Genomic DNA, 25,073 nt, shown 5'->3' with positions numbered 1-25,073 from the left:
TCTAGGTGGTGAGTGTTCTGGAACTCTTTGGCAATTGGTGGGTTAAACTGAGACTATTTGGGAGGTTTGAGCTGCAGGCTTTAAACGGAGACTATCGAGTTTGCATTGGCTGGCCTTGATTATATTTGAATATGACTAAAGTTGTCAGGCAAGTCTCTGTCTGCCAGGCTGAGCTTCAAACGAACAAGAGGAATCACAAACAAAGAGTAAAGCCAACCAAAAATCAATCACCAACATATTTGCAAAGGAGTGATCACAGCACAACGTTGGCACCGTAATAGCACATGAAAACCTCATCCAGAGCTGAAACATGACACTGATGACTTCACCTGCAGGTGTCCTATCAGCTGGTATGATCCACCTTTGAAGAATAATTGGTGCCACCTTTGTGATGGCATGAATACTGAGCACAGCTGGTGGTTAAAACCTCCTTCTGAGAATCTCTGACCAGGATGAGGCCTTATGAAGAGGACGAGAGTGGCTCTGGAAATATGACTTCTTATTTTTGCCAAGATGAGATAAATAAAAATCAAAGCAGGCCCAAACAGTCCATCTGTCCCACCAGGGCCTTGGCCTCTGACACGCCCGTCCATCTGTCTGACCGCTGACCCCCTACAGCTGCCTCAGGGGAGGCTGGTGGAGGTAGAAATCGGAGGATGGGCTCATTGTAATGCATGGAACGGAATAAGGAATGGGATCAAACACAACATGTCAGACCTACATCAGTCATTTCTCCCCACACACCCATGAGATTGTGGTTCAGTTGGTAGAGCATGGTGCTGACAACGCTTAGGTTGTGGGTTCGATTCCCACTGGGACCATATACACTGAAACATGTATGAACTCACTGCAATGTAAGTCTCTTTGGATAAAAGCGTCAGCTGAATGACCTATATTACTATATATTACCAACAGGACATCCTTGTCCTTGTACGTCTCCTAGGCAACACAACATCATTGTTGACATGTTTACCCTGCCACCACCACAACACTGGGAGCGGGGTACCATGGCAACGGAGATACGCGCTTCGAAAGGATGCGTCCGACTTCATTTGGGTGTTGAGTGCTTTCTGCAAACTCAACGTTCAAGACAGGTGTTTGATACCGTTCCTCATTCCGTTCCGGGCATTACACCGAGCCCGTCCTCCAATTTCTACCTCCACCAGCCTCAGAAAAAAATAAAGACCTAGAGGTGATGATGATGATGATGATGATGATGATGATGCAAACAAGCCGAACAAAATGTTGATGCTCTAGAGAACGAGAGCAGCAGCTGAAACCAGAACCAGAACCAGAACCAGACCTCCAGACCGAGGAGAGATCGCTTCACTCCAAAGTCAACGCCACCTCAATGCCCAACCACTATCCCCAAGACCCCCATTATCCCACAACAACGCCCTGGCACTCCAACCTGCACGCACACACACACACACACACACACACACACACACACACACACACACACACACACACACACACACACACACACACACACACACACACACACACACACACACACACACACACACACACACACACACACACACACTCCTGACAATGGGGCAGTGTGCTTACCTCTGCTGCCGGTTGCCAGATCAGCCACCTTCTGAAAGGCGTCCAGGAAGGCAGCCACGGTCACAACGGTTGTCCTGGGAGACGACATGAACACCGGTCACATGTCTGACAATAACACACCATACACACCAGGGGAGGCCGGTGGAGGTAGAAATCAGAGGACGGGCACGGAACAGAATGAGGAACGGTGTCAAACATCTGCGTTTCATACCATTCCACGCATTGCAATGAACCCGTCCTCCGATTTCTACCTCCACCGGCCTCCCTTGCACTGCGTGGGGTATAAAGAGGACAGAGAGGTGCAGCAGGGTCACAAGGTTAATCTAATCTGGATTATACTGGAGGCTTTGGGCCTTCAATCTTCCCTGTATTCGGAGATTAACTGTGAAACAATTCCATTACCAAATTGTCAGTTGGAGCCAGATCAGGTAGAGCCAGTGATGCATGTTTATATTGGAACACACACGCACACACGCACACACACACACACACACACACACACACACACACACACACACACACACACACACACACACACACACACACACACACACACACACCCCTGCACCTTTCCTGGCAGAGGCTTTAGCTGTGTGTGATCCCTCGCCATAGACAATTATAACATCACAATGTTCTGAAATTGAATAAGCCAGTGGGGGGGGGGGGGGGGGGTGGTTATGGATGTCTGGCCTCCGGCCTCTGGCCCTGCAGACATCACTCCCTTTGACATGCCCCATACTCCACCCCTGCTAATGGTTGAGATGGCTGTGAGCACATACAGTACAGGAGAGGCTGGCGGAGGTAGAAATCGGAGGACAGGCTCATTGTAATGAATGAGGAATGGTATCAAACACATTGCGTTCCATGCATTACAATGAGCCTGTCCTCCGATTTCTACCTCCACCAGCCTCCCCTGATGCAAAGGGACTAAGGGAATGAGAAAGAGGCTCGGGGCCGCTCACTTCCTGCCTACCAGTCCTACCACACCAGAACGTACGGTGCGTACCATAGTCTCACTATGTGGCAGGATGTCTCTGGGAGCTCACTCCTCTACACAGGAAGCAGGAAGCACGTTGTTGAGCAGGTTTAACTCATTCAGTGCCGAGGGTGAACAAAGTCGCCCAAACTGTCAACATTCTAGAGTGCCAAGGGTGACTTTATTCACCGAAAATGCAGAAGTGATGATGCTTCATTTTGTAGCCAATCAAAGTGTTGTTGCTAGGTAAACACCACCTAAAACACTTGGCTCTCTAGATGGGGAGTGTTCCAGACCTGTTTGGCGGTGGGTGAGTTGACCCACAGTAACCTCTGGCCCAAAATAAAAGCTTTGGCCCGCTGTGCTGATCCTACCTTGTGGAGATAATGACTTTATGATTTCATCATTAATCTTAACTGATGAAAGGTTAATTATGTTTTTTCCCCTCTCTGCTTTTGATTCACATGACCTTCAGTTGTGACTCAGGAGTGACTCAGGAGTGGATAATCTCGGGACGTGGGAGCCTGACTTTTCAGACATATTATGAGAAGCACCAGAGAAAGACTTCTCAGCCGTTCCCAACCTCGGGGGGGGGGGGGGGGTGGGGGGGGTGCTGGGAACATCTAACTAACCTATGATTTGATTTGATAACTAACACAGAAACATTTGGATGTTGTGTGAAGACACATTGTGTTTTGGGGTTCATATCCAACCAATCAGACCCTCTTTTAGGTGATTAGAATACATTTGGAGGTCATTATTATGTGTTGGCATAGCAACACGTTGTTGAGGTCACAAGAAATGATTGATATCGATGGAAAATGTGTGTGTCTGTGCGTGTGTGCGTGTGTGTGTGTGTCTGTGTGTGTGTCTGTGTGTGTGTGTGTGTGTGTGTGTGTGTGTGTGTGCGTGTGTGTGTGTGTGTGTCTGTGTGTGTGTGTGTGTGTGTGTGTGTGTGTGGGTGGGTGTGTCTGTGTGTGTGTGTCTGTGTGTGTGCTTGTGCGTGTGTGTGTGTGTGTGTGTGTGTGTGTGTGTCTGTGTGTGTGCCTGTGCGTGTGTGCGTGTGTGTGTGTGTGTGTCTGTGTGTGTGCGTGTGTGTGTGTGTGTGTGTGTGTGTGTCTGTGTGTGTGTGTGTGTGTGTGTGTGTGTGTGTGAGTGTGTGTGTCTGTGTCTCTGTGTGTGTGTGTGTGTCTGTGTCTCTGTGTGTGTGTGTGTGTCTGTGTCTCTGTGTGTGTGTGTGTGTGTGTGTGTGTGTGTGTGTGTGTCTGTGTCTCTGTGTGTGTGTGTGTGTGTGTGTGTGTGTGTGTGTGTGTGTCTGTGTCTCTGTGTGTGTGTGTGTGTGTGTGTGTGTGTGTGTCTGTGTCTCTGTGTGTGTGTGTGTGTGAGTGTGTGTGTCTGTGTCTCTGTGTGTGTGTGTGTGTCTGTGTCTCTGTGTGTGTGTGTGTGTCTGTGTCTCTGTGTGTGTGTGTGTGTGTGTGTGTGTGTGTGTGTCTGTGTCTCTGTGTGTGTGTGTGTGTGTGTGTGTGTGTGTGTGTGTGTGTCTGTGTCTCTGTGTGTGTGTGTGTGTGTGTGTGTGTGTGTGTCTGTGTCTCTGTGTGTGTGTGTGTGTGTGTGTGTGTGTGTGTCTGTGTCTCTGTGTGTGTGTGTGTGTGTGTGTGTGTGTGTGTGTTACCTGAGCTGTGATTGGAGTTTTCCAGCCTTGCTGATGAAGTCGTCCCATACTGGATAACTGCTCTGAAGGGAAGAAGGAGGATGAGTCAGGACTGGCATATACACACTCTATACACTCTATACACACCATATACACACTCTATACACACTCTATACACACTCTATACACACTCTATATACACTCTATACACACTCTATACACACTCTATACACACTCTATACACACTCTATACACTCTATACACACTCTATACACACTCTATACACACTCTATACACACTCTATACACACTCTATACACTCTATACACACTCTATACACACTCTATACACACTCTATACACACTCTATACACTCTATACACACTCTATACACACTCTATACACACTCTATACACACTCTATACACACTCTATACACACTCTATACACTCTATATACACTCTATACACACTCTATACACACTCTATACACACTCTATACACACTATACACTCTATATACACTCTATACACACTCTATACACTCTATACACACTCTATACACACTCTATACACACTCTATACACTCTATACACACTCTATACACACTCTATACACTCTATATACACACTCTATACACACTCTATACACACTCTATATACACTCTATTTAAACAGGAGGTGTTCAGAGAGTCACAGGCTCAGCCAAGGACAGGCAGACAGAACTGGGAGGGACCGAGTCCATTCCTGACCCTACCTGACAGGTGATTGGTCTACAGGTGTGTCATGATTGGTCTACAGGTCTGTCTCCTCTCCCTCCCCCCTCCCCCCTTCCACCTCCCACCTCCCCTTCCTCCTCTCCCTCCCACCTCCCCCTCCCTCCTTCCACCTCCCCCCTCCCCCTCCCTCCTTCCACATAACTGACCTGGGTAAATCAAAGCCCGTCTAAACGGGAGTCTAACCAAATATATACCAGGAAATCTTTCCAGGCGTTTTGCCGTCATCTCCGTGGGAACGGAGTGAGGGAACAGAGAGAGGACAGACGTCAGAGGGGGTACACTGTTGCACGCTGTCAGATACCCGTCGCCATGGTGACACTCCCTGTGATTAATTGACACAGAAGCCCTACCTCCTGAGAGGAGAGAGAGAGAGGGGGGGGGGGAGAGAGAGAGAGAGACAGAGAGAGAGAGACAGAGACAAACAGACAGACAGGGAGAGAGAGAGAGGGGGGGGGGGGGGGGGGGAGAGAGAGAGAGAGAGGGGGGGGGGGGGGGGGAGAGGGAGACAGAGAGAGAGAGGGGGGGGGAGAGAGAGAGAGAGAGAGAGAGTGACGTCTGCAATCTCGACACCTCACACTCGGAACCCTTTTGTTCGCCCACGGCAGAAGCCCTCACAGCCGTTACCGTGACAACGCTCGGCAACGGGCGGACGGCGATGACGCTGCACTTCAGCCTGTCGCCGCGGCAACATCGTTTACCTTGCCGCTCAGGAAGAGGTCGCCACACACCGCTCTCTCTCTCCCCCCCCTCTTTCTCTCCCCCCCCCTCCCCCCCCCCCCCCCCCCCCCCCCCTCTCTCTCTCTCTCAGGGCATGACACCAACCTTCTGGTCTACCAGCCACACTGTCTGGTGGAGGAGAACATTCACCAGCCAACATATAATATAAATATTGTTGCATACACTAAATATACTGTAGCTGTGTAATAACTACTCATCAGGCTTTTCACTGTCCTGGCGCCCCGCTGGTGGAACGAGCTTCCCACTGCTGTCAGGACTGCAGAGTCACTACCTATCTTCCACCGATCTTGAAAACCCATCTCCTCAGGCTACATCTTAACTGTCCCTCCTAAAGACCTCTTCATCTCCACTACCCCACCTGTACTAACCCTAACCCCAACCCTTGAGACCTCTTAAACCCCACTACCCCCCCTGTACTAACCCTAACCCCAACCCTTGAGACCTCTTCATCCCCACTACCCCCCTGTACAAGTTCTCTCCTGTTAATAAATTGATTTTTTAAATCGTACTTCTTCTAGCATTGTGACTGCCTATGGCCCTAACCCCTAACCCTGGTGTGAGCATTGATTACTTTATCTTATGATGACTGATGGATAGATGATTCACTTACTTAAACAAATGTATTTGTTGTAAGTCGCTTTGGATAAAGGCATCTGCTAAATGCCATAAATGTAAATGTAAATGTAGCACCACGTCACAAACTGTGTAGCACAGTAATACCATAGAGCTTGGCTTCAAATACTCACCCCAGCCAGGGAGGCTGGTGGAGGTAGAAATCGGAGGACGGGCTCATTGTAATGCATGGAACAGAATGAGGAACGGTATCATTCCATTCCAGTGCCCTGGTCTGATCTACCCTCACCCCCCCAGAGAGAGGATTACTTCAGCTGGGGTGATTATGATGGCACACAGTGATTTAAACACTGACTAATACACTAAAGTACATCAAATTCTCTCAACAGCATCATCTTTAACCACACGCCAGATAGCAATAATGGTACCATCCTTAGAGAAGCATTAACTTGTGGTCTGGGGGGGTCCAGTGGTCTAGCACCATGGCCTGGGGTGGTCCAGTGGTCTAGCACCATGGCCTGGGGTGGTCCAGTGGTCTAGTACCATGGCCTGGGGTGGTTCAGTGGTCCAGCACCATGGCCTGGGGTGGTTCAGTGGTCTGGTACCATGGCCTGGGGTGGTTCAGTGGTCTGGTACCATGGCCTGGTACCATGGCCTGGGGTGGTCCAGTGGTCTGGTACCATGGCCTGGGGTGGTCCAGTGGTCTAGTACCATGGCCTGGGGTGGTTCAGTGGTCTGGTACCATGGCCTGGGGTGGTCCAGTGGTCTAGTACCATGGCCTGGGGTGGTCCAGTGGTCTAGCACCATGGCCTGGGGTGGTCCAGTGGTCCAGCACCATGGCCTGGGGTGGTCCAGTGGTCTGGTACCATGGCCTGGGGTGGTCCAGTGGTCTAGCACCATGGCCTGGGGTGGTCCAGTGGTCAAGCACCATGGCCTGGGGTGGTCCAGTGGTCTGGTACCATGGCCTGGGGTGGTCCAGTGGTCTAGCACCATGGCCTGGGGTGGTCCAGTGGTCCAGCACCATGGCCTACAGTCCACACATATACCCATGTTGGCAGGGTTAGAACCCGGCCCATGCCCTGCCTGCTGACATCCCCTCTCCTCCTTACTTCCTGTCTCTCTCTACTGTCTCTGTCCAATAAAATGCCACACTCAAAAAAGAATCCATCATTAACTTGAGAAACGTGTGAGCATTCTTCTTCTTCCATCCAGCCTCCTGTGAACCTGTTCACTTCAGTGTGGACCACTGAATTACACATGTTCCTGATTCATATCCAGGAGATTCAGATTCGCTGGAGTCTGTCTGAAGGCTTATTTTAAACCTCGGCAGAAATAAGAGGATTGGTTCCAGATAAACAGATCAACGGTAATATGTCTGCCTGAGCACTCACTCACACACACACACACACACACACACACACACACTCACACACACACTCACACACACACTCACACACACACACACTCACTCACTCACTCACTCACACTCACACTCACACTCACACTCACACTCACACTCACACACACTCACACACACACACACACACACACACACTCACACACACACACTCACACACACCCACACTCACACTCTGGGCATGTGTGAACAGTGTCTACATGATGCATTAACACACACATACACACACACGCAGGCACGCACATGCACACACACACACTCACACTCTGGGCATGTGTGAACAGTGTCTACATGATGTATTAACACACACACACACACGCAGGCACGCACACACACACACACAAACATATACACACGCACACGCGCGTGCACACACAAACACACACACAAACATAGACACACACACACACATATGCGTAGGCACACACAAATATACACAGGCACAGACACACACACACACACACATAAATGCGTAGGCACACACAAATATACACAGGCACACACACACACACACACACACACACACAGCTCGCTCATTCAATTTAAGCACAAATATTGGCAAGCACATTGGTGCACACACACACACACACACACATCCCCAACACACACACATCCCCACCCACAGATGTACACATGAGCCATCAAACAACGGCTCTCTGGGCCAACCTTCCCCTCCACACAGGTCAACATGGACCTGTCTGCCTCACATGGACCTGTCTGCCTCACAGGGACCTGTCTGCCTCACAGGGACCTGTCTGCCTCACACGGGTCAACATGGACCTGTCTGCCTCACAGGGACCTGTCTGCCTCACATGGACCTGTCTGCCTCACACGGACCTGTCTGCCTCACACGGACCTGTCTGCCTCACACGGACCTGTCTGCCTCACACGGACCTGTCTGCCTCACATGGACCTGTCTGTCTCACATGGACCTGTCTGCCTCACATGGACCTGTCTGCCTCACATGGACCTGTCTGCCTCACATGGACCTGTCTGTCTCACACGTTAATCAAACTAAATAAAAATACATCACAGATGTTTCAGCTTTTCTCCCCAGAAACTTTTCTCCTCATTTTCTTTTACCTTCTAGTTTTACAGTAGTATCTCGTATATCTTTACAGTAGTATCTCGTATATCTTTACAGTAGTATCTCGTATCTCTTTACAGTAGTATCTCGTATATTTTTACAGTAGTATCTCGTATTGCAGCCAACCGTGTTTTTCAAAACTTTTGTCCATCTAGACTAGTCTCACTTCACACAGGAACACAGACCCAGGACCTGCTGTGGTTCAGCTGGTAGCACGGTGCTGACAACGCTTAGGTTGGGGGTTCCATTCCCTCTGGGACCATATATACTGAAACATGTATATATGTAAGTCTCTTTGGATAATGGGTTAGGGTTAATATCATAATTTGGATATGATCTCCTTCTAGCCCTTCAGGCCTGGGTCTCCTGCTGCTGTTCAGGCCTGTTGGAGGAACAGGTGTGATGGGGCAGAAAGGTCTGATCCTCCATTCCACTCTGAAGACGGCTGGGGGCTTTACTGTAATCATACGCCTTCAAACACAGTCTCTTCTGTCAGATCTCCATAGTGGTCCTAGTCTCTCTCTCTCTCTCTCTCTCTCTCCTTCCACACCGGCTTTATACAGTTTGAGTCCACGGTCATTCAAGCGGTGACATTTTCTTGTGATCAGACTGAAAACACCAAATTCAGGGGGAAACCTTGAACACGTGAACTGCATTGGTCCTTTGTCTCGACTTGGGATAGAGGGCTTTTTAGGACAGAGATCTGACAAAGCTTTTCATCTGGACCGCCGGTCAACCATGAATCACGAACACACCCACTGCATGGACCGCCGCAATACGCGCAATTTAGGACAATTTAGGACAATTTAGTACCATCAATGGAAAACAAGCCACGTATCTGTCACTAAACTGCAATGATTTGTCATTATCCTTCTATATCGAGATTAACAGTCATCTGTAATATCAAACGTAATTGTCCTTTATGTGTCGCCTCTGTCAATATCAATAACGTCACATCGATTAAGGTGTCAACATGGCTCGCAGGCTCCGATGCATTATTAACAAGCAAAAGATGTGTCCTTTATGTGAATAAATACCCTCAACGTAAAAAGACCCGACTTTACATGACTAAAATAACGACCATATGATCCATAATTATCCAGGGAGTTACCTTCATGTCTCCTATGACTGTTTGGAAAAGTCCTCCCAGAGCGCTGCACTCCCTCTCAATGACGCTCTCCATCTCCACCCTTCAGCTTGGAAAAAGGTCGAGAAAAATGTGGCTTTTGTCGTCCGAAAATGAGTGAAAAAGAAAGTTTGAAGAAGCCAGGCTGTTGAGGGCTGTGGGTTAGAGAGCCGCTGCGGCGCCGGGCTGTGTGCAGCCCTCCCGGACGACGCGGAGGGTTGAAGACCACCTCACTATCCACTCGGGGAGAAATTCCATGTTTTGGCGTCAAAAAACATACTGACAGACTTCAGACAAACTGAACCTCCTGTTCCTAAACGCGTCGGTAGCCAGGTGTGATATGAGCGGACAGCTCCACCGCTCCGCGGCAGGGTCGGTGTGTGTGTGTGTGTGTGTGTATGTGTGTATGTGTGTGTGTGTGTGTGTGTCGGTGAGCTCCTCGCCTCAGCTGACGACTGGAGAATTGCAACTGTCGCGGGCACGTGCGTCCACACATCGTAAGCGCGTGCCCGCGTGGCCCCGCCTTTAGAACGGCCCCGTGCCGGTGGCGCATGAGGAGGCGGCGCGCACAGAGGCGGCGCGCACAGAGGCGGCGCGCACGGAGGCGGCGCGCACAGAGGCGGCGCGCACAGAGGCACGCCCCCCCGTATCTCAACTGGTTAACTCATTCGTTGTGGGTTTAAGAGGTGGAAGACAAGACTTGATTGATGATGGTTTACTATATATATATATATCCATCTGTTGTCCTCAAACGTCATGTGACAACAGGTCTGACAACGCCGTATGACGTCCTGGCCACAATTCAACAACTCCACTTATAATATTAATATAAATTTTAATTTTATTTAATTTTATTTATCCTTTATTTTTACCAGGTCAGTTGACTGAGAACATGTTCTCCTTTGCAGCAACGACCTGGAGAGAGGAGAGGAGGGGAGAGGAGAGGAGAGGAGAGGAGAGGAGAGGAGAGGAGAGGAGGAGGAGGAGGTGAATGAACCAATTGAAAGCAGGGAGTGTTAATAAGTGGCCATGATGTGGATATCTGGCTTCTTACTCCACTTCCCCATTGAAAGCCACTGTCAGCAACATTCCCAGTGACATAGGCCCCTAAACACTTAAATGAGAGGAGAACAACTGTCTTACTTTATCATAACCTAAACAATGAGAACCATTGTTGTACGTGTTTGTTGTCAAAAGAAACTTATTGTAAACAAATTAGGTATCATTTCATATCAGTTGTTTTTATTTGACAGAAAAAAACGAGCCAAACTCCAAAGGATCTATCGCCACCTAGAGGCTATTTTAGCGAACTGTCTCTCCATCAGCAATAACCAACAATGGCATTTGTGGCCATTTCAACTACATTTACATGGAGAGAACTTGTACAGGGGGGGTAGTGGGGGTGAAGAGGTCTCTAGGGTTAGGGTTAGGGTTAGTATAGGGGGGGTATTGAGGGTGAAGAGGTCTCTAGGGTTAGGGTTAGGGTTAGTATAGGGGGGGTATTGAGGGTGAAGAGGTCTCTAGGGTTAGGGTTAGGGTTAGTATAGGGGGGGTCGTGAGGGTGAAGCGGTCATTAGGAGGGACTGTTAAGATGTAGCTTGAAGAGATGGGTTTTCAATCTACAGCGGAAAACTGGGCTCTAGGCACAGGGTCAGCCATATTCCGGCACCCCTGGAGCAGTTAGGGGTTAAGTGCCTTGCTCAAGGGCATAACGGCAGTGGTAGGCACCTGGATATGATGCCAGTAACCTTCCAGTTACCAGCTCACATCCAGCTCCCTCCTGGAGCGGGGATCGAACCAGCAACCTTCCGAATGGCCTCCTTCCGATTGGCCTCTCTGACCTCCAGGCTACCTGCCGCCCCACAACTGACCTCCCCCTCCAGTCTCTGTCAGATCAGTCAGTGCATGGTCATGGGGTGGAGTGTACAAGCCAAGATTGATTGCCTGGCCTTACATCAAGATCTTTTTAAATATATTTATTTTGTAATATTTCTTCAAATAATGCCCTTATGCAATGACGTGCAAACGGTGCAAATCATAGGAAAAAATCATTACGTGAAGTTCATTATCGAAGTGACGTTTTTTTTACCTGTTTATCAGGTTATGTATTTGATTTAGATTGGCCCTGGAGGGGATGTTCTAACTGGAGATCAATGGAGGATAGTGGAGGTAGAAATCGGAGGACCGGCTCATTCTAATGCATGGAATGGAACGAGGAACGTGTGCTGTGTTTGATACTGTACCATTCCTTATACCATTCCATGCATTACAATGAGCCGGTCCTCCGATTTCTACCTCCACTAGCCTCCCCGATGCAGACGTACATTAGTGTACTGCAGACAACCACAAGAGGTCCCTCTTCCCTCATCTACTGCAGGGAGTGTTTATAGGCAATAGGGAATGTTCACAATGAAAACACATTTACAGAAATCACAATCATCCATTTTGGTGGACCATCTAATTAGTATTTTGTGGAGGAGAGTATCACTGATGCCCCCAGGAAAATTCGCAATTAAATTATCCCACTTAAATCTCACACCACCGTCCTACCAGTCTGCTGTGCACCACGTTGGCTTGGGGGATGTTGAATATTTATGGACAAATAAATATTCTGATGAAATAACATAACTACTCAAAATCTTACTAATAATATTCACTTATCAAAATGTTTGATACAAATTTGATACAAACTCATTAACACCTACCTCTTGGGAACATCTGTTGCCAATTTCATTAAGTAACACACACTGTTTTTTTTCAGATGTTATGTAATGATTACGTAGGCATTCTAAATACCTTATTGATTGTTAAAATGTACCATAGTCTGACCAAATAATGACCCTTCCACTTCATTACACTGTGTATGCAGTGTAGGACACTGTGACCTGGTTGGCCACAGTAAAAAGCCAGCAAAATGTGTTAAGACACGACTTTATACTCAAATTGACCTGACCTACATTCTAGAAGTTATGAATAACTTCATTATCACGATAGTGTAATTTATGCATGGGGACACATTAGTCAGGACACATTAGTCAGGACACATTAGTCAGGACACATTCTTATAATGAATCTGTAAACAAGAGTAACAACAGTAAAATATACTCAAATCCATTCACAAAGAAGTGTCACTAAGATAAGATAAGATAAGATAAGATAAGATAAGATAAGATAAGATAAGATAAGATAAGATAAGATAAGATAAGATAAGTTAAGTTGTGAGGTTTGTTTGGTGGATCTGTGTGGAACGTCCTGAGGAGAGAGAGTCCCTCTCCACACCCCGGTCCCTCTCCACACCCCGGTCCCTCTCCACACCCCGGTCCCTCTCCACACCCCGGTCCCTCTCCACGCCCCGGTCCCTCTCCACACCCCGGTCCCTCTCCACGCCCCGGTCCCTCTCCACACCCCGGTCCCTCTCCACACCCCGGTCCCTCTCCACACCCCGGTCCCTCTCCACGCCCCGGTCCCTCTCCGAGCCCCGGTCCCTCTCCGAGCCCCGGTCCCTCTCCGAGCCCCAGTCCCTCTCTGAGCCCCGGTCCCTCTCTGAGCCCCGGTCCCTCTCTGAGCCCCAGTCCCTCTCTGAGGCCCAGTCCCTCTCTGAGCCCCGGTCCCTCTCCACACCCCGGTCCCTCTCCACGCCCCGGTCCCTCTCCACGCCCCGGTCCCTCTCTGAGGCCCAGTCCCTCTCTGAGCCCCAGTCCCTCTCTGAGCCCCGGTCCCTCTCTGAGGCCCAGTCCCTCTCTGAGCCCCGGTCCCTCTCTGAGCCCCGGTCCCTCTCTGAGGCCCAGTCCCTCTCTGAGCCCCGGTCCCTCTTCACGCCCCGGTCCCTCTCTGAGGCCCAGTCCCTCTCTGAGCCCCAGTCCCTCTCTGAGCCCCAGTCCCTCTCCACGCCCCGGTCCCTCTCTGAGGCCCAGTCCCTCTCTGAGGCCCAGTCCCTCTCTGAGCCCCGGTCCCTCTCTGAGCCCCGGTCCCTCTCTGAGCCCCGGTCCCTCTGCAGTCTGTGACATTAAAGTCCTCAATATGACCTTTGTAATAAATGAATGGAAGTGCAACTCTATTTTTTTTAAGGTTATTTTTTGTATAGTGTGGTGGTCCCACCCTCATGTTTTCCTGTTTTTATTGGATAGAGACAGTGGAGAAAGACAGGAAAGTAAGGAGGAAGTATGTCAGCAGGGCACGGGCCGGATTCCAGCGCAGTGCAGTGCAGTGCTGTACGCTGTGGTCTGCTGGGGGGGCAGCATCAAAGAAGGTGACACCAAGAGGCTGAACAAGCTTATTAGGAAAGCTGGTTCTGTCCTCGGTGTCACCCTGGACACTGTGGAGGAGGTGGCCAATAGGAGGATGAGGACCAAAGTCCTGGCCATCATGGACAATCCCTCCCATCCCCTACATGTCACTGTGGCAGAGCAGAGAAGCTCCTTTAGAAACAGATTATTACAACCACGTTGCACTAAGGAGCGCTATAGGAGATCTTTTCTGCCTGCCGCAATAAGACTGTAAACTCCTCCTCCAGCTGGCTCCATCAGGGTGATCAGAGTCAGGTTGGGGGATGTTAAATCACACTGGACTGTTCTCACTGTATAGAATGTTTCAGATGTCTATTTTATTTTTATTCTATTATTCTATTCTATCACTTTATTTTGTTGTTGTTGTTTGTGATGGGAGCTGCTGTAACGCCTTCATTTCCCCTCAGGGATCAATAAAGTACCTCTCTGTCTATCTATCTATCACTGGACCACCCCACCCCAGGCCATGGTGCTAGACCACTGGACCACCCCAGGCCATGGTGCTGGACCACTGGACCACCCCAGGCCATGGTGCTAGACCCCTGGACCACCCCAGGCCATGGTGCTAGACCACTGGACCACCCCAGGCCATGGTGCTAGACCACTGGACCACCCCAGGCCATGGTGCTAGATCACTGGACCACCCCAGGCCATGGTGCTAGACCACTGGACCCACCCCAGGCCATGGTGCTAGACCCCTGGACCACCCCAGGCCATGGTGCTAGACCACTGGACCACCCCAGGCCATGGTGCTAGACTACTGGACCACCCCAGGCCATGGTGCTAGACCACTGGACCACCCCAGGCCATGGTGCTGGACCACTGGACCACATCAGGCCATGGTGCTAGACCCCTGGACCACCCCAGACCATGGTGCTAGACTACTGGACCACCCCAGACCATGGTGCTAGACCCCTGGACCACCCCAGGCCATGGTGCTAGACTACTGGACCACCCCACCCCAGGCCATGGTGCTAGACTACTGGACCACCCCACCCCAGGCCATGGTGCTAGACCCCTGGACCACCCCAGACCATGGTGCTAGACCCCTGGACCACCCCAGACCATGGTGCTAGACTACTGGACCACCCCACCCCAGGCCATGGTGCTAGACTACTGGACCACCCCAGGCCATGGTGCTAGACCACTGGACCACCCCAGGCCATGGTGCTAGACTACTGGACCACCCCACCCCAGGCCATGGTGCTAGACTACTGGACCACCCCACCCCAGGCCATGGTGCTAGACTACTGGACCACCCCACCCCAGGCCATGGTGCTAGACCCCTGGACCACCCCAGGCCATGGTGCTAGACTACTGGACCACCCCACCCCAGGCCATGGTGCTAGACTACTGGACCACCCCACCCCAGGCCATGGTGCTAGACCCCTGGACCACCCCAGGCCATGGTGCTAGACTACTGGGCCACCAGCTTTTTTCTTCTTTACAGGTATGACAGCGGATACTCAGCAGGAAGACCTAAAAGAAGAGGGACAAATAAGTAACTAAGAGGTGCCTGTTGAATTAAGAAGGTTTTGAAAGAAAGATAAGTTTCTAAATTCATTACATTCCCTTTTTATTTTTTAATGAAGTAGATAATACATTATTTTTTAATGAAGTAGAGACTACATTGTAAAGTAGTTGTGTTCTGGAGTGCAGACCCAGTTAAATTATGTCTAATCAAGTCTAATCAAGCCTTCTCTCTGTCAGTGTCAGAGTAATCACTGCAGTGCTGCAAGTGTTACATTTCACTCTAGGGGAGGCTGGTGGAGGTAGAAATCGGACGGGCTCATTGTAATGAAGGGAACGGAATTAGGAACGGTATCAAACATGTGTGATTGGTTTTATTCATATTCCTGGAAAGTGTATTGTGTTGCAACCATGTATGAAATGTGCTCTAGAAATAAATAAAAGTTAGATTTTGATTTGATTTGATAAATGCTTCCATGTATTTAACTGAGACCACACAACTCCACTTTCCATCAGTATTTCTTGTTGAAATTGTTTGGTAGTGGGAATGTTTTTTTAGGAACACAGATGTAAACACAGGGTGGAGAGAGACCAACTGCCAGATCCTGACCTTCGTGGGAGAGCACACGTGCGTCAGGGGTGGCTGGTGCAGGCAGGAATTACAATGAACCCGTCCTCCGATTTCTACCTCCACCAGCCTCCCCTGATGTGTGTAATTGTCAGGCGTGCTACTGCTGACACCAGCACATCAGAACCATTTCCTCCAAAGTTCAGCTGCAGGGTCTCTCCTCCTGTGGCCCCACCATCCAGCCTCCTCTGTTTACATCCCCCTCTTTTCTCTCTCTCTTCTCCCCAACACCCAATCAGTGACAATCCTCCCATCATTCTTCACTGCAGACATTTTAATTAGTAGCTGTCTCCATTTTCTCTGTGATCTCACTCTCTCTCTCTCTCTCTCTCTCTCTCTCTCTCTCTCTCTCCCCCCCCCCCCTCCGTCCCTCATGGCATGGTCCCTCAACTACACTCTCTCTCTCTCTCTCTGTCTCCCCCCCCCCCCCTCCGTCCCTCATGGCATGGTCCCTCAACTACATGGAGAAGGGGTTAGTCCAAATGAAGGCTGGCAAAGCTAAGCAGGAATTGGCACCTTTCAGCAGATAGATGTCAGGGCCTAATTACAGAGAGGCTGCAGTGTTATTACCCTGCCATTAGAGTGTTATTACCCTGCAGGCCGGCTGAGTCTGGGGAAATAACAGCAATCAGGGGGCAATGAGGGGGAGACCCACCTGTAAAGGCAACTGAGATGACAGAATGGACTCACTAGTGCTTCAGATCTAGAACTTGGAATCTAGTGCTTCAGATCTAGAACTTGGAATCTAGTGCTTAAGATCTAGAACTTGGAATCTAGTGCTTAAGATCTAGAACTTGGAATCTAGTGCTTCAGATTTAGAACTTGGAATCTAGTGCTTCAGATCTAGAACTTGGAATCTAGTGCTTCAGATTTAGAACTTGGAATCTAGTGCTTCAGATCTAGAACTTGGAATCTAGTGCTTCAGATCTAGAACTTGGAATCTAGTGCTTCAGATCTAGAACTTGGAATCTAGTGCTTAAGATCTAGAACTTGGAATCTAGTGCTTAAGATCTAGAACTTGGAATCTAGTGCTTCAGATCTAAAACTTGGAATCTAGTGCTTAAGATCTAGAACTTGGAATCTAGTGCTTCAGATTTAGAACTTGGAATCTAGTGCTTGGAATGTAGTGCTTCTGATCTAGAACGTCTCATGATGACAGATCCATCCCAGAAATAATCACAGAATAATAACAACAATAAGAAGGCTAAGATGTTTGTAAATGTATGGCCATTCTGAAACAGTGACAAAGACAGTTTTCACTGTGTAGTATAGCACCGCCCACCTAAGAGAACAATATTCATTTGTTTTCATAATTAACATCAAGTGCTTAGAAGGAAAGCTTTGTTCTTCTTTAACTGCAAACCAGAGCTGATTCTAGACAAGAGTAGGGACAAAGTTCTGACTCCCGGATCCAGCGTCTGTCTGCTGCATTAAGAGTATACCAAAAGAGAGGTCATGCTCCAGCATTTCAATCTGCTTCAAAGCGAGCGCTGCAACAAAAACACTGATTCATCTCTTGACTGCTGTCCTCTGTAATCTTTCAGCTAATTGTCTTGCTTGTCGGTGGCTGTTAAAGACACGCTCGGTTAGTCAGGCATCTGTTAGTCTTCCTCGTGACCAACAGCTAACAACTCAAAAACAACAACAGCAACAGCGCACAATGAGGCTTGAGTAACAGCTCTCCCAAAGCTTTCAGAGCCACCTGCTGCACTAACTACTGTACAACCAAACATGTTTGCTTTGCGTATCCATCTCATGAGTGCTTCGGGTTTCTGTTCAATCAGTTTCCATAGCGTTCGGTTGGTCCTGCTCTTTAAGTGCTGTAGTTACCTAGCATCAAAGCAATGAAACTCGCAGTTGAAATCCATTATGACACAAAAGGAATGAGATGATGGTCGTCCATGACATCATTATGGTTGTGGCTCGAGGCTGATATCATTGTCTGCTCTGATACTGACTACACCAGACATGCTCTGATACTGACTACACCAGACATGCTCTGATACTGACTACACCAGACATGCTCTGATACTGACTACACCAGACATGCTCTGATACTGACTACGCCAGACATGCTCTGATACTGACTACGCCAGACATGCTCTGATGATCAAGTTACTGTATGATAACTAGGTAAACAGTGATAATTAGTTCCAACAATAGAGCTGCACTCAGACCGGCATTACAAACTGGAGAACCATGTTGACGCCCGTTGATGTAACAGATATAAATAGTTTTATGTTTTTATGGTAAATTCTCTAATAGGAGTAATAAGAAGGCCACTGAAAGGCATTATATTTTCATACTTGTTAAAAAATTATTAAATTTACATATTCTATTTGTTTTATGTAGTTTTTGAAATTTAATGACAATTAAATGTGCATAAACCCCCCCTCCAAAAAACAACGTAAATCTCAAACTAATTACATCACCACACGTTTATTTCCAGGTAATAAAGTAATATGCATGCTTAATGGGTTACATCCACAATGTCCTAAAAAAAACAACAACAGTCAAATGAAATAAACAATTACGTCCGGAAATAGATTCTGAGATGGACCAAAGCGTCCACCCTATCGGCTACAGTACCACTTCTCCCAAAGACGGACCGTCATGCAAAGCTGTCTGTTTCTCTACAAGGCTAGTGCATAATGGCATGCTATCAATGATTTGGCGGTTAGCTGGTTAGCTTGTGGTGCCAAACATCTGCCACTCTCCCTGTGGATCATTAGCTGTGTTTCAGGCCCAGGCACAGGGCCAGCTCATTCTTCTGGATCTTTCCATCCCCGTTGACGTCGCAGTGGCCAAGCAAGACTTTCCGGAACTTGTCCAGGTCTGTTCCAGTGAGGCTAGGCTACGTAGCACAAAAGAACACAAATCAATTCAATAATAAATGTGCATGTTATAACACACCTTGTTATAAAACCTTGTTATAAAACCATCACTAGCATTCACAATGTATGAATAATGCATCTTAAAGGAACTGATGCATCTCTGACACCTCTGGCCACAGAGGTCAAATTCAGTTTGAAGTTCCAAACAATAACATCCTCTCTAATAATAATAATAATAATATAACCCCCCCTGAAATGGACTTTCGGTGTCAACAAAGTTATCTAAATCCAGAAGGCAGCATAACACGCTTCAGTTACCTTGACTAGTTCCATCATGTCCTTCACAAAGCCATCCACCTCAGGGCCCTCCAGCTCACCCGTCTTACTCTGCAAACAACAAACAAAATGGCCGAAACAACAACAAAATGGCCGAATTCACAAACAACGACAAAGAAGACCACCCGATGTGCCATTTAGACACGATAATGACCACAGCATCTCACTCCTGTTTAAAATTCAGATTAAGTAATGGGACAAAATTAAACTACGGCACACATCCATATCCTGGCACAGAGACGCGTGACACCACAACAAGACAGCCTCTCCAGTTAATCACGATTTCCTGGTAACACAGTATGTACTTAATAACACTTTAATCTTTTTTTTTTTATTAAACCTTTATTTTGGCAGGGAGTCCCATTGAGACAAGGGAGCCCTGCATACACACCATTTACAACCATACATCAAACAAATACAGTATATCTGAATATCGTCATAGCTAATGATCCTATGCTAATGAGCTATGTGTTCCAACCACATTGTACAGATGTGACTGTGCATTAAAGATTGTCTAACACAGGGAAATTCATCTGGGAGGCATTCCTTCATTGCTGTCAAGAGATTTTGAAGCCTGCGATTAATTTTACACGCTTGTCATCTTGAACTAGTACTGAAGAAGACCATGTTGAGAGAAGAACTAGTCCTAAAGAAGAGACTTACAACATCATAGTGAGAAAATATCTTCTCAAAGTCTCTCTTCCTGTCCTCTTGACTGCAAGCCTGAAATGTCAGTTTAAAATCACGAAGACTGAATCAATACAAATTCAATACAATTTCAATTCAGTTTCTATTTCAATATGAAAGGAGCTTAGAGCAGGTCGGAGGTAGGAGGTAGAAATCGGAGGACGGGCTCATTGTAATGCATGGAATGGAATAAGGAATGTTACCAAACACAATGGTTTGAAACACACGTTTGATTCTATTCCATGCATTACAATGAGCCCATCCTACCTCAGTTTCTGCCTCCACTAGCCTCCCTTGCATTCATACAGTGCAAAATGTGACACAATACAAGTATTAACTGATTTCAAGTGATTAATGTAAGCCATTTCACAAATAAGAAATGTAAACTTACATTCATCTCAAATTTCAGCAAGAAGTTCTCTTTTAAAGCTAAGATTCTGGGTAAAGAAAAACAGTTAGGCACAGTGATTCACAACAACTGTGTTGTCTGTCAATTTCTACATTAGCAAGACAGGGAATTAAAAATTAAATGTGCATAATCAGTACCTGGCCAAATCATTCAAATCCAGTCTGCCGTCCTTATTTTTGTCAAACATCTTCATCTGCAACGAACAATAACAGACCAGATAGAGCAGCATGATCATTAACAGACAGACAGACAGACAGGCAGGCAGACAGGCAGACAGACAGGCAGACAGACAGACAGGCTGGCAGGCAGACAGACAGACAGGCAGGCAGGCAGGCAGGCAGACAGACAGACAAAAAGACAGACAGGCAGGCAGACAGACAAAAAGACAGACAGGCAGGCAGACAGGCAGGCAGACAGACAGACAGGCAGGCAGGCAAGCAGACAGGCAGACAGACAAAAAGACAGACAGGCAGGCAGACAGACAGACAGACAGGCAGGCAGGCAAGCAGACAGACAGGCAGACAGACAAAAAGACAGACAGGCAGGCAGACAGACAAAAAGACAGACAGGCAGGCAGACAGGCAGGCAGGCAGACAGGCACTAACACAAACAATTAACATGCAAAAAACGCTCTTTAGTGTCCTCAGACGAGTGAGTGAACAGAGGAGGCGGGGCTTGTTACCATGGTGTCGGTGTACTCCTCCAGCTTGGCGGGGGAGATGGTCTTCTTGTGTTGGAGGAACAGGTCCTGCAGGAAACCCTGTCACCACACAGGAAGACCACCAAGGAAAACAGGAAGTGAAGTGTGCCACTGATCTTTTCTATGTGGGTGTCTGCTTAAAGAATAAACGTGCATAATTAAATAAAACATATTTCTTCTGAAGTAAATCCTGTTAGATGATAGTAACTAGGTAATAAGACCATGGCAATGCGCTGTCCGTTTCTGTCTTTCTATTGGCTTAATGAAGGCCAAGTTTGACGCGTTGGTCCACCAGAACTTTCATATATTTGGGTGGAAGCGTCTGGGAAGGAGACTAACGAAACACAAACATTTAAAAGTGGGTTAGAAACACTAGAGTGCACACTCCCCTAAACTAACTATGATTACACGGGGAGCGCCATGCAGTCAACTCTGTTCATCTGAATTAAATGTTTGTGATTCACTGCCACCTGCTGGGCTGGAGTGTAATAACCAGTCAGCTCCAGTGTCTCAGGCACAAGTAGATGGCGTCATGCAGCTGAAAGCCATTTACATTCTATACATAAACCCATTGAAGAGGACCATGCCTGGATCCAATTGGCTGATGCCTTCACCAAATCCATAGGAAGTCTCACCCTTGTTGTACGACATGGCCCTCACTTGCCGTCACAAATGTAATGAACGGGACGGACAGCAGGTGCCTACTCTAGGCGACTCTATGGGAAAGATTGCAGTTGCCTACTCTAGGCGACTCTATGGGAAAGATTGCAGTTGCCTACTCTAGGCGACTCTATGGTTACAATTGCACACAGTGACAGGAGTCTCTGAGACGGGTTCAGCCATGGAGCCACAGCCTAGGAGAGTACTGTCCAACCATACCTTCAGCTCCACAGCTGATATGTAGCCACTACTGTCAGCATCGTAGTTCCTCCAGATCTGTTAGAAGACAGTAACATCCATCATTTTAAAGTGTAATGACTATGATCCAGCAGGTACTGTGCTGCCCTGCAGTTCCTCTTCAGGTGTGGGGAATATAGAGGAGCTCATCATAATGCATGGAATGGAATGAGGAACGGTTACCATTCCTTATTCCGTTCCATGCATTACAATGAGTCCGTCCTCCGATTTCTACCTCCACCAGCCTCCCCTGAACTACACACTGCCCAAACTATAATGGCACCAACCTATACTCAGCCTTACCAAGCAATAATTAGATATTATAAGGTTGTTTTTTTTTGCTTTTTTTCGCTAACATTTTGCCTTTGAGTTTCCATTGACAATACAGATACATTCATACATAGAGATTATGACCATGTAACAGTACAGCCAGTAGCAGCTGAAAGTCCAGCCCCCCCCCCCTCCCCCCTCCTCCCCCCAACCCTCGTCACGTCCTGTGCGCCCGCCTCACCCTCATGAACTCCACGCTGTTGTCCAATGGCGTCTCTCGGCGGAACACCAGCAGGAAGTTCTCCTCCTCTGGAAGCATCATGGTGGCCAGCTGGAAGACGGGAGGAACACAAAGAAAGCAAAAGAATGAAAGATTAAATAAGATTATTTAAATCCTTAGTTCAGTATTCTGGCAGAAACAAGACAGACACATGCAAAAGCAATAAGAGTGAAATGAGCAGGTGAATTACAGGGGAGGCTGGTGGAGGTAGAACACCAGGGGAGGCTGGTGGAGGTAGAACACCAGGGGAGGCTGGTGGAGGTAGAACACCAGGGGAGGCTGGTGGAGGTGGAACACCAGGGGAGGCTGGTGGAGGTAGAACACCAGGGGAGGCTGGTGGAGGTAGAACACCAGGGGAGGCTGGTGGAGGTGGAACACCAGGGGAGGCTGGTGGAGGTGGAACACCAGGGGAGGCTGGTGGAGGTAGAACACCAGGGGAGGCTGGTGGAGGTAGAACACCAGGGGAGGCTGGTGGAGGTGGAACACCAGGGGAGGCTGGTGGAGGTAGAACACCAGGGGAGGCTGGTGGAGGTAGAACACCAGGGGAGGCCGGTGGAGGTAGAACACCAGGGGAGGCTGGTGGAGGTGGAACACCAGGGGAGGCTGGTGGAGGTGGAACACCAGGGGAGGCTGGTGGAGGTGGAACACCAGGGGAGGCTGGTGGAGGTAGAACACCAGGGGAGGCTGGTGGAGGTGGAACACCAGGGGAGGCTGGTGGAGGTGGAAATCGGAGGACGGCACACGCTCTTTAGTGATAGCCAATCAGAGCCCACAGTGTTCAACAGGCTGTTTTCTTTTCAAAATCAGTCGTCAGCCAATCACACAAACATGCAAAGACCTCGTTTTGAAATGTTTCTATAATGGCATAACCTGGACGGATTAAGACTACAGGTCTACAGGTGAGGTGAAAAACCTCACCACAGACACAGAAATGTATTATATTAATGACATAAACCTGTATGTCATTAATTAATAAGTAGTGGATGCATTGAATACAGAAGGGAGTCTGGAGAGGGGGAATAAGCAAGCAGAAGGACCTCTTGGATCTGCAAGCGACCGTCAGCTGTGGTGTCGTAGGCTGACATGAACCTGTCCCTCAGTCTGCTCACTCTGTCCCCTGTCATCTCATGCTTTAGGAGAAATAAAACACATTTAGTTACGGTAGTTGCAACATTTGCTAGACCGTTTAAGTCAGGTTTGCCTGTCGAGACTTTTATTACCTGTTTTGGTTTGAAACCAAAACTCATGACATGCAGACAGTTGCATAAACTGCTCTGATTGTTCTGTCTGTGAATGGATTTAATCGTTTAAATTCGATTGAATGCCATCAACCATGGATTAGGGTGTTGATTTCTAAAATCTTGGGTGAGTTATGAAAGTAGGCTGTCTGCACACCTGATGTTGTAACTGCAGGAGCAAACGGAGTAGAAACAGAAAGACTCATACAACACTGCTTACTTGCCAAAGTCATCGGGTTAATGATTACTGTCAGTGATCATTAAAGGCGATGTAAGCAGTGTTGCATGGAGATGTTCTTTACAGTTTCATATCATATTTCTTCATTGAATCTGTTGACATGTTACCAGACAAGGAACCATTGAGTCTATACTTACGCTCATCCCAAATTTTGTCATCACGTGTCGGAAAAAGTCGTCCAATTCCTTTCCCTCAATATAGCCATTATCTAGATGAATAAGTAGAAGCAGAAGTCATATCAAGTTAGGCCATTCAGATCGTTTAAATATCTTGGTTTGGTGGAAAGTTGAAATTGCCCAGATTCACACATACAAAACATAAAAATATAACTCTACAATTTCTAACAATTTGACTACGCTGTCTGATTGAGTTGCCTGTCAATGGTAAGAGCAACATGACCATTACTATTGGAGTGAAAACCTTACCATCAACATCGAAATTCTGCCAGATTTGCAGGAAACCCGCAGCATCTAAGTTGTGAAAGGCGCTGTCCATGGTACCTTGCGCTCAATACGCAAGTGCCGGTCACAAGTTGGTAAAATATATAGCCTGATGTTTTATCCGAGTGGTTTTGAAGTAAGTATACTCCTTCCTGACGTTGATAATATCTCCTGTTCTGTTGGTCAGTCTACTCCAAGAGTGCGAGGCAGGGAGGAACCTGAATAAGAACGGAGGAAACTGCGCTCACCACGGTTAACACGACCGACTGAGGACGTGGTTGGTTGGAGGTTCGTTAACTTCAGGCAACATGCCAACATCATAGAACATATAAACCTAAGAGTCCCAACTCTCTGTTACTTCTTTGATTGGCTACAACACCAAACCCCCAAACAGACCTGAACGGCCACGCCCTTTTTGCGTAATTTACATGACATTGGAATCTA

General features: G+C 47.9%; 3 protein-coding genes across 3 annotated transcripts in view; 1 reads left to right on the top strand and 2 right to left on the bottom strand.

The window, feature by feature from the left end:
- Window positions 1-9,973, bottom strand: part of LOC310812275 (protein MTSS 1-like) — a gene marked incomplete at both ends in the record, with an annotated part of 31,573 nt that extends 21,600 nt beyond the window's left edge. Inside the window, 3 exons of the mRNA XM_083680750.1 lie at window positions 1,576-1,649; window positions 4,224-4,285; window positions 9,902-9,973. Coding sequence (XP_083536876.1) covers window positions 1,576-1,649; window positions 4,224-4,285; window positions 9,902-9,973 — 208 coding nt within the window. The remainder of the gene's footprint in view (window positions 1-1,575; window positions 1,650-4,223; window positions 4,286-9,901) is intronic.
- On the top strand, window positions 4,338-4,870 carry LOC310811682 (uncharacterized protein; the record flags this gene model as incomplete). Its single annotated transcript, XM_083679927.1, has 2 exons — window positions 4,338-4,397; window positions 4,610-4,870. Coding segments are annotated over 2 exons (321 nt in total), but the record flags the coding sequence as incomplete, so codon positions are not given.
- Window positions 9,974-18,719: 8,746 nt separating the features above from the next.
- LOC310812285 (secretagogin-like) lies at window positions 18,720-24,684 on the bottom strand (the record flags this gene model as incomplete). The annotated part of the gene is made up of 11 exons (XM_083680763.1): window positions 18,720-19,154; window positions 19,453-19,521; window positions 20,134-20,193; window positions 20,549-20,594; window positions 20,704-20,759; window positions 21,249-21,326; window positions 22,146-22,202; window positions 22,675-22,764; window positions 23,751-23,843; window positions 24,327-24,397; window positions 24,615-24,684. 11 exons carry the CDS (start codon window positions 24,682-24,684, stop codon window positions 19,029-19,031), a joined length of 816 nt encoding a protein of 271 aa, XP_083536889.1. The 3' UTR covers window positions 18,720-19,028.
- Window positions 24,685-25,073: the final 389 nt, after the last annotated feature.

The sequence above is a fragment of the Argentina silus genome (genome assembly GCF_951799395.1).
Source record: "Argentina silus genome assembly, chromosome: 11".
Taxonomy (NCBI): Eukaryota; Metazoa; Chordata; class Actinopteri; order Argentiniformes; family Argentinidae; genus Argentina; species Argentina silus.
The sequence above is the reverse complement of the archived record's forward strand: the minus strand, read 5'-3'. Positions and strand labels throughout refer to the sequence as shown.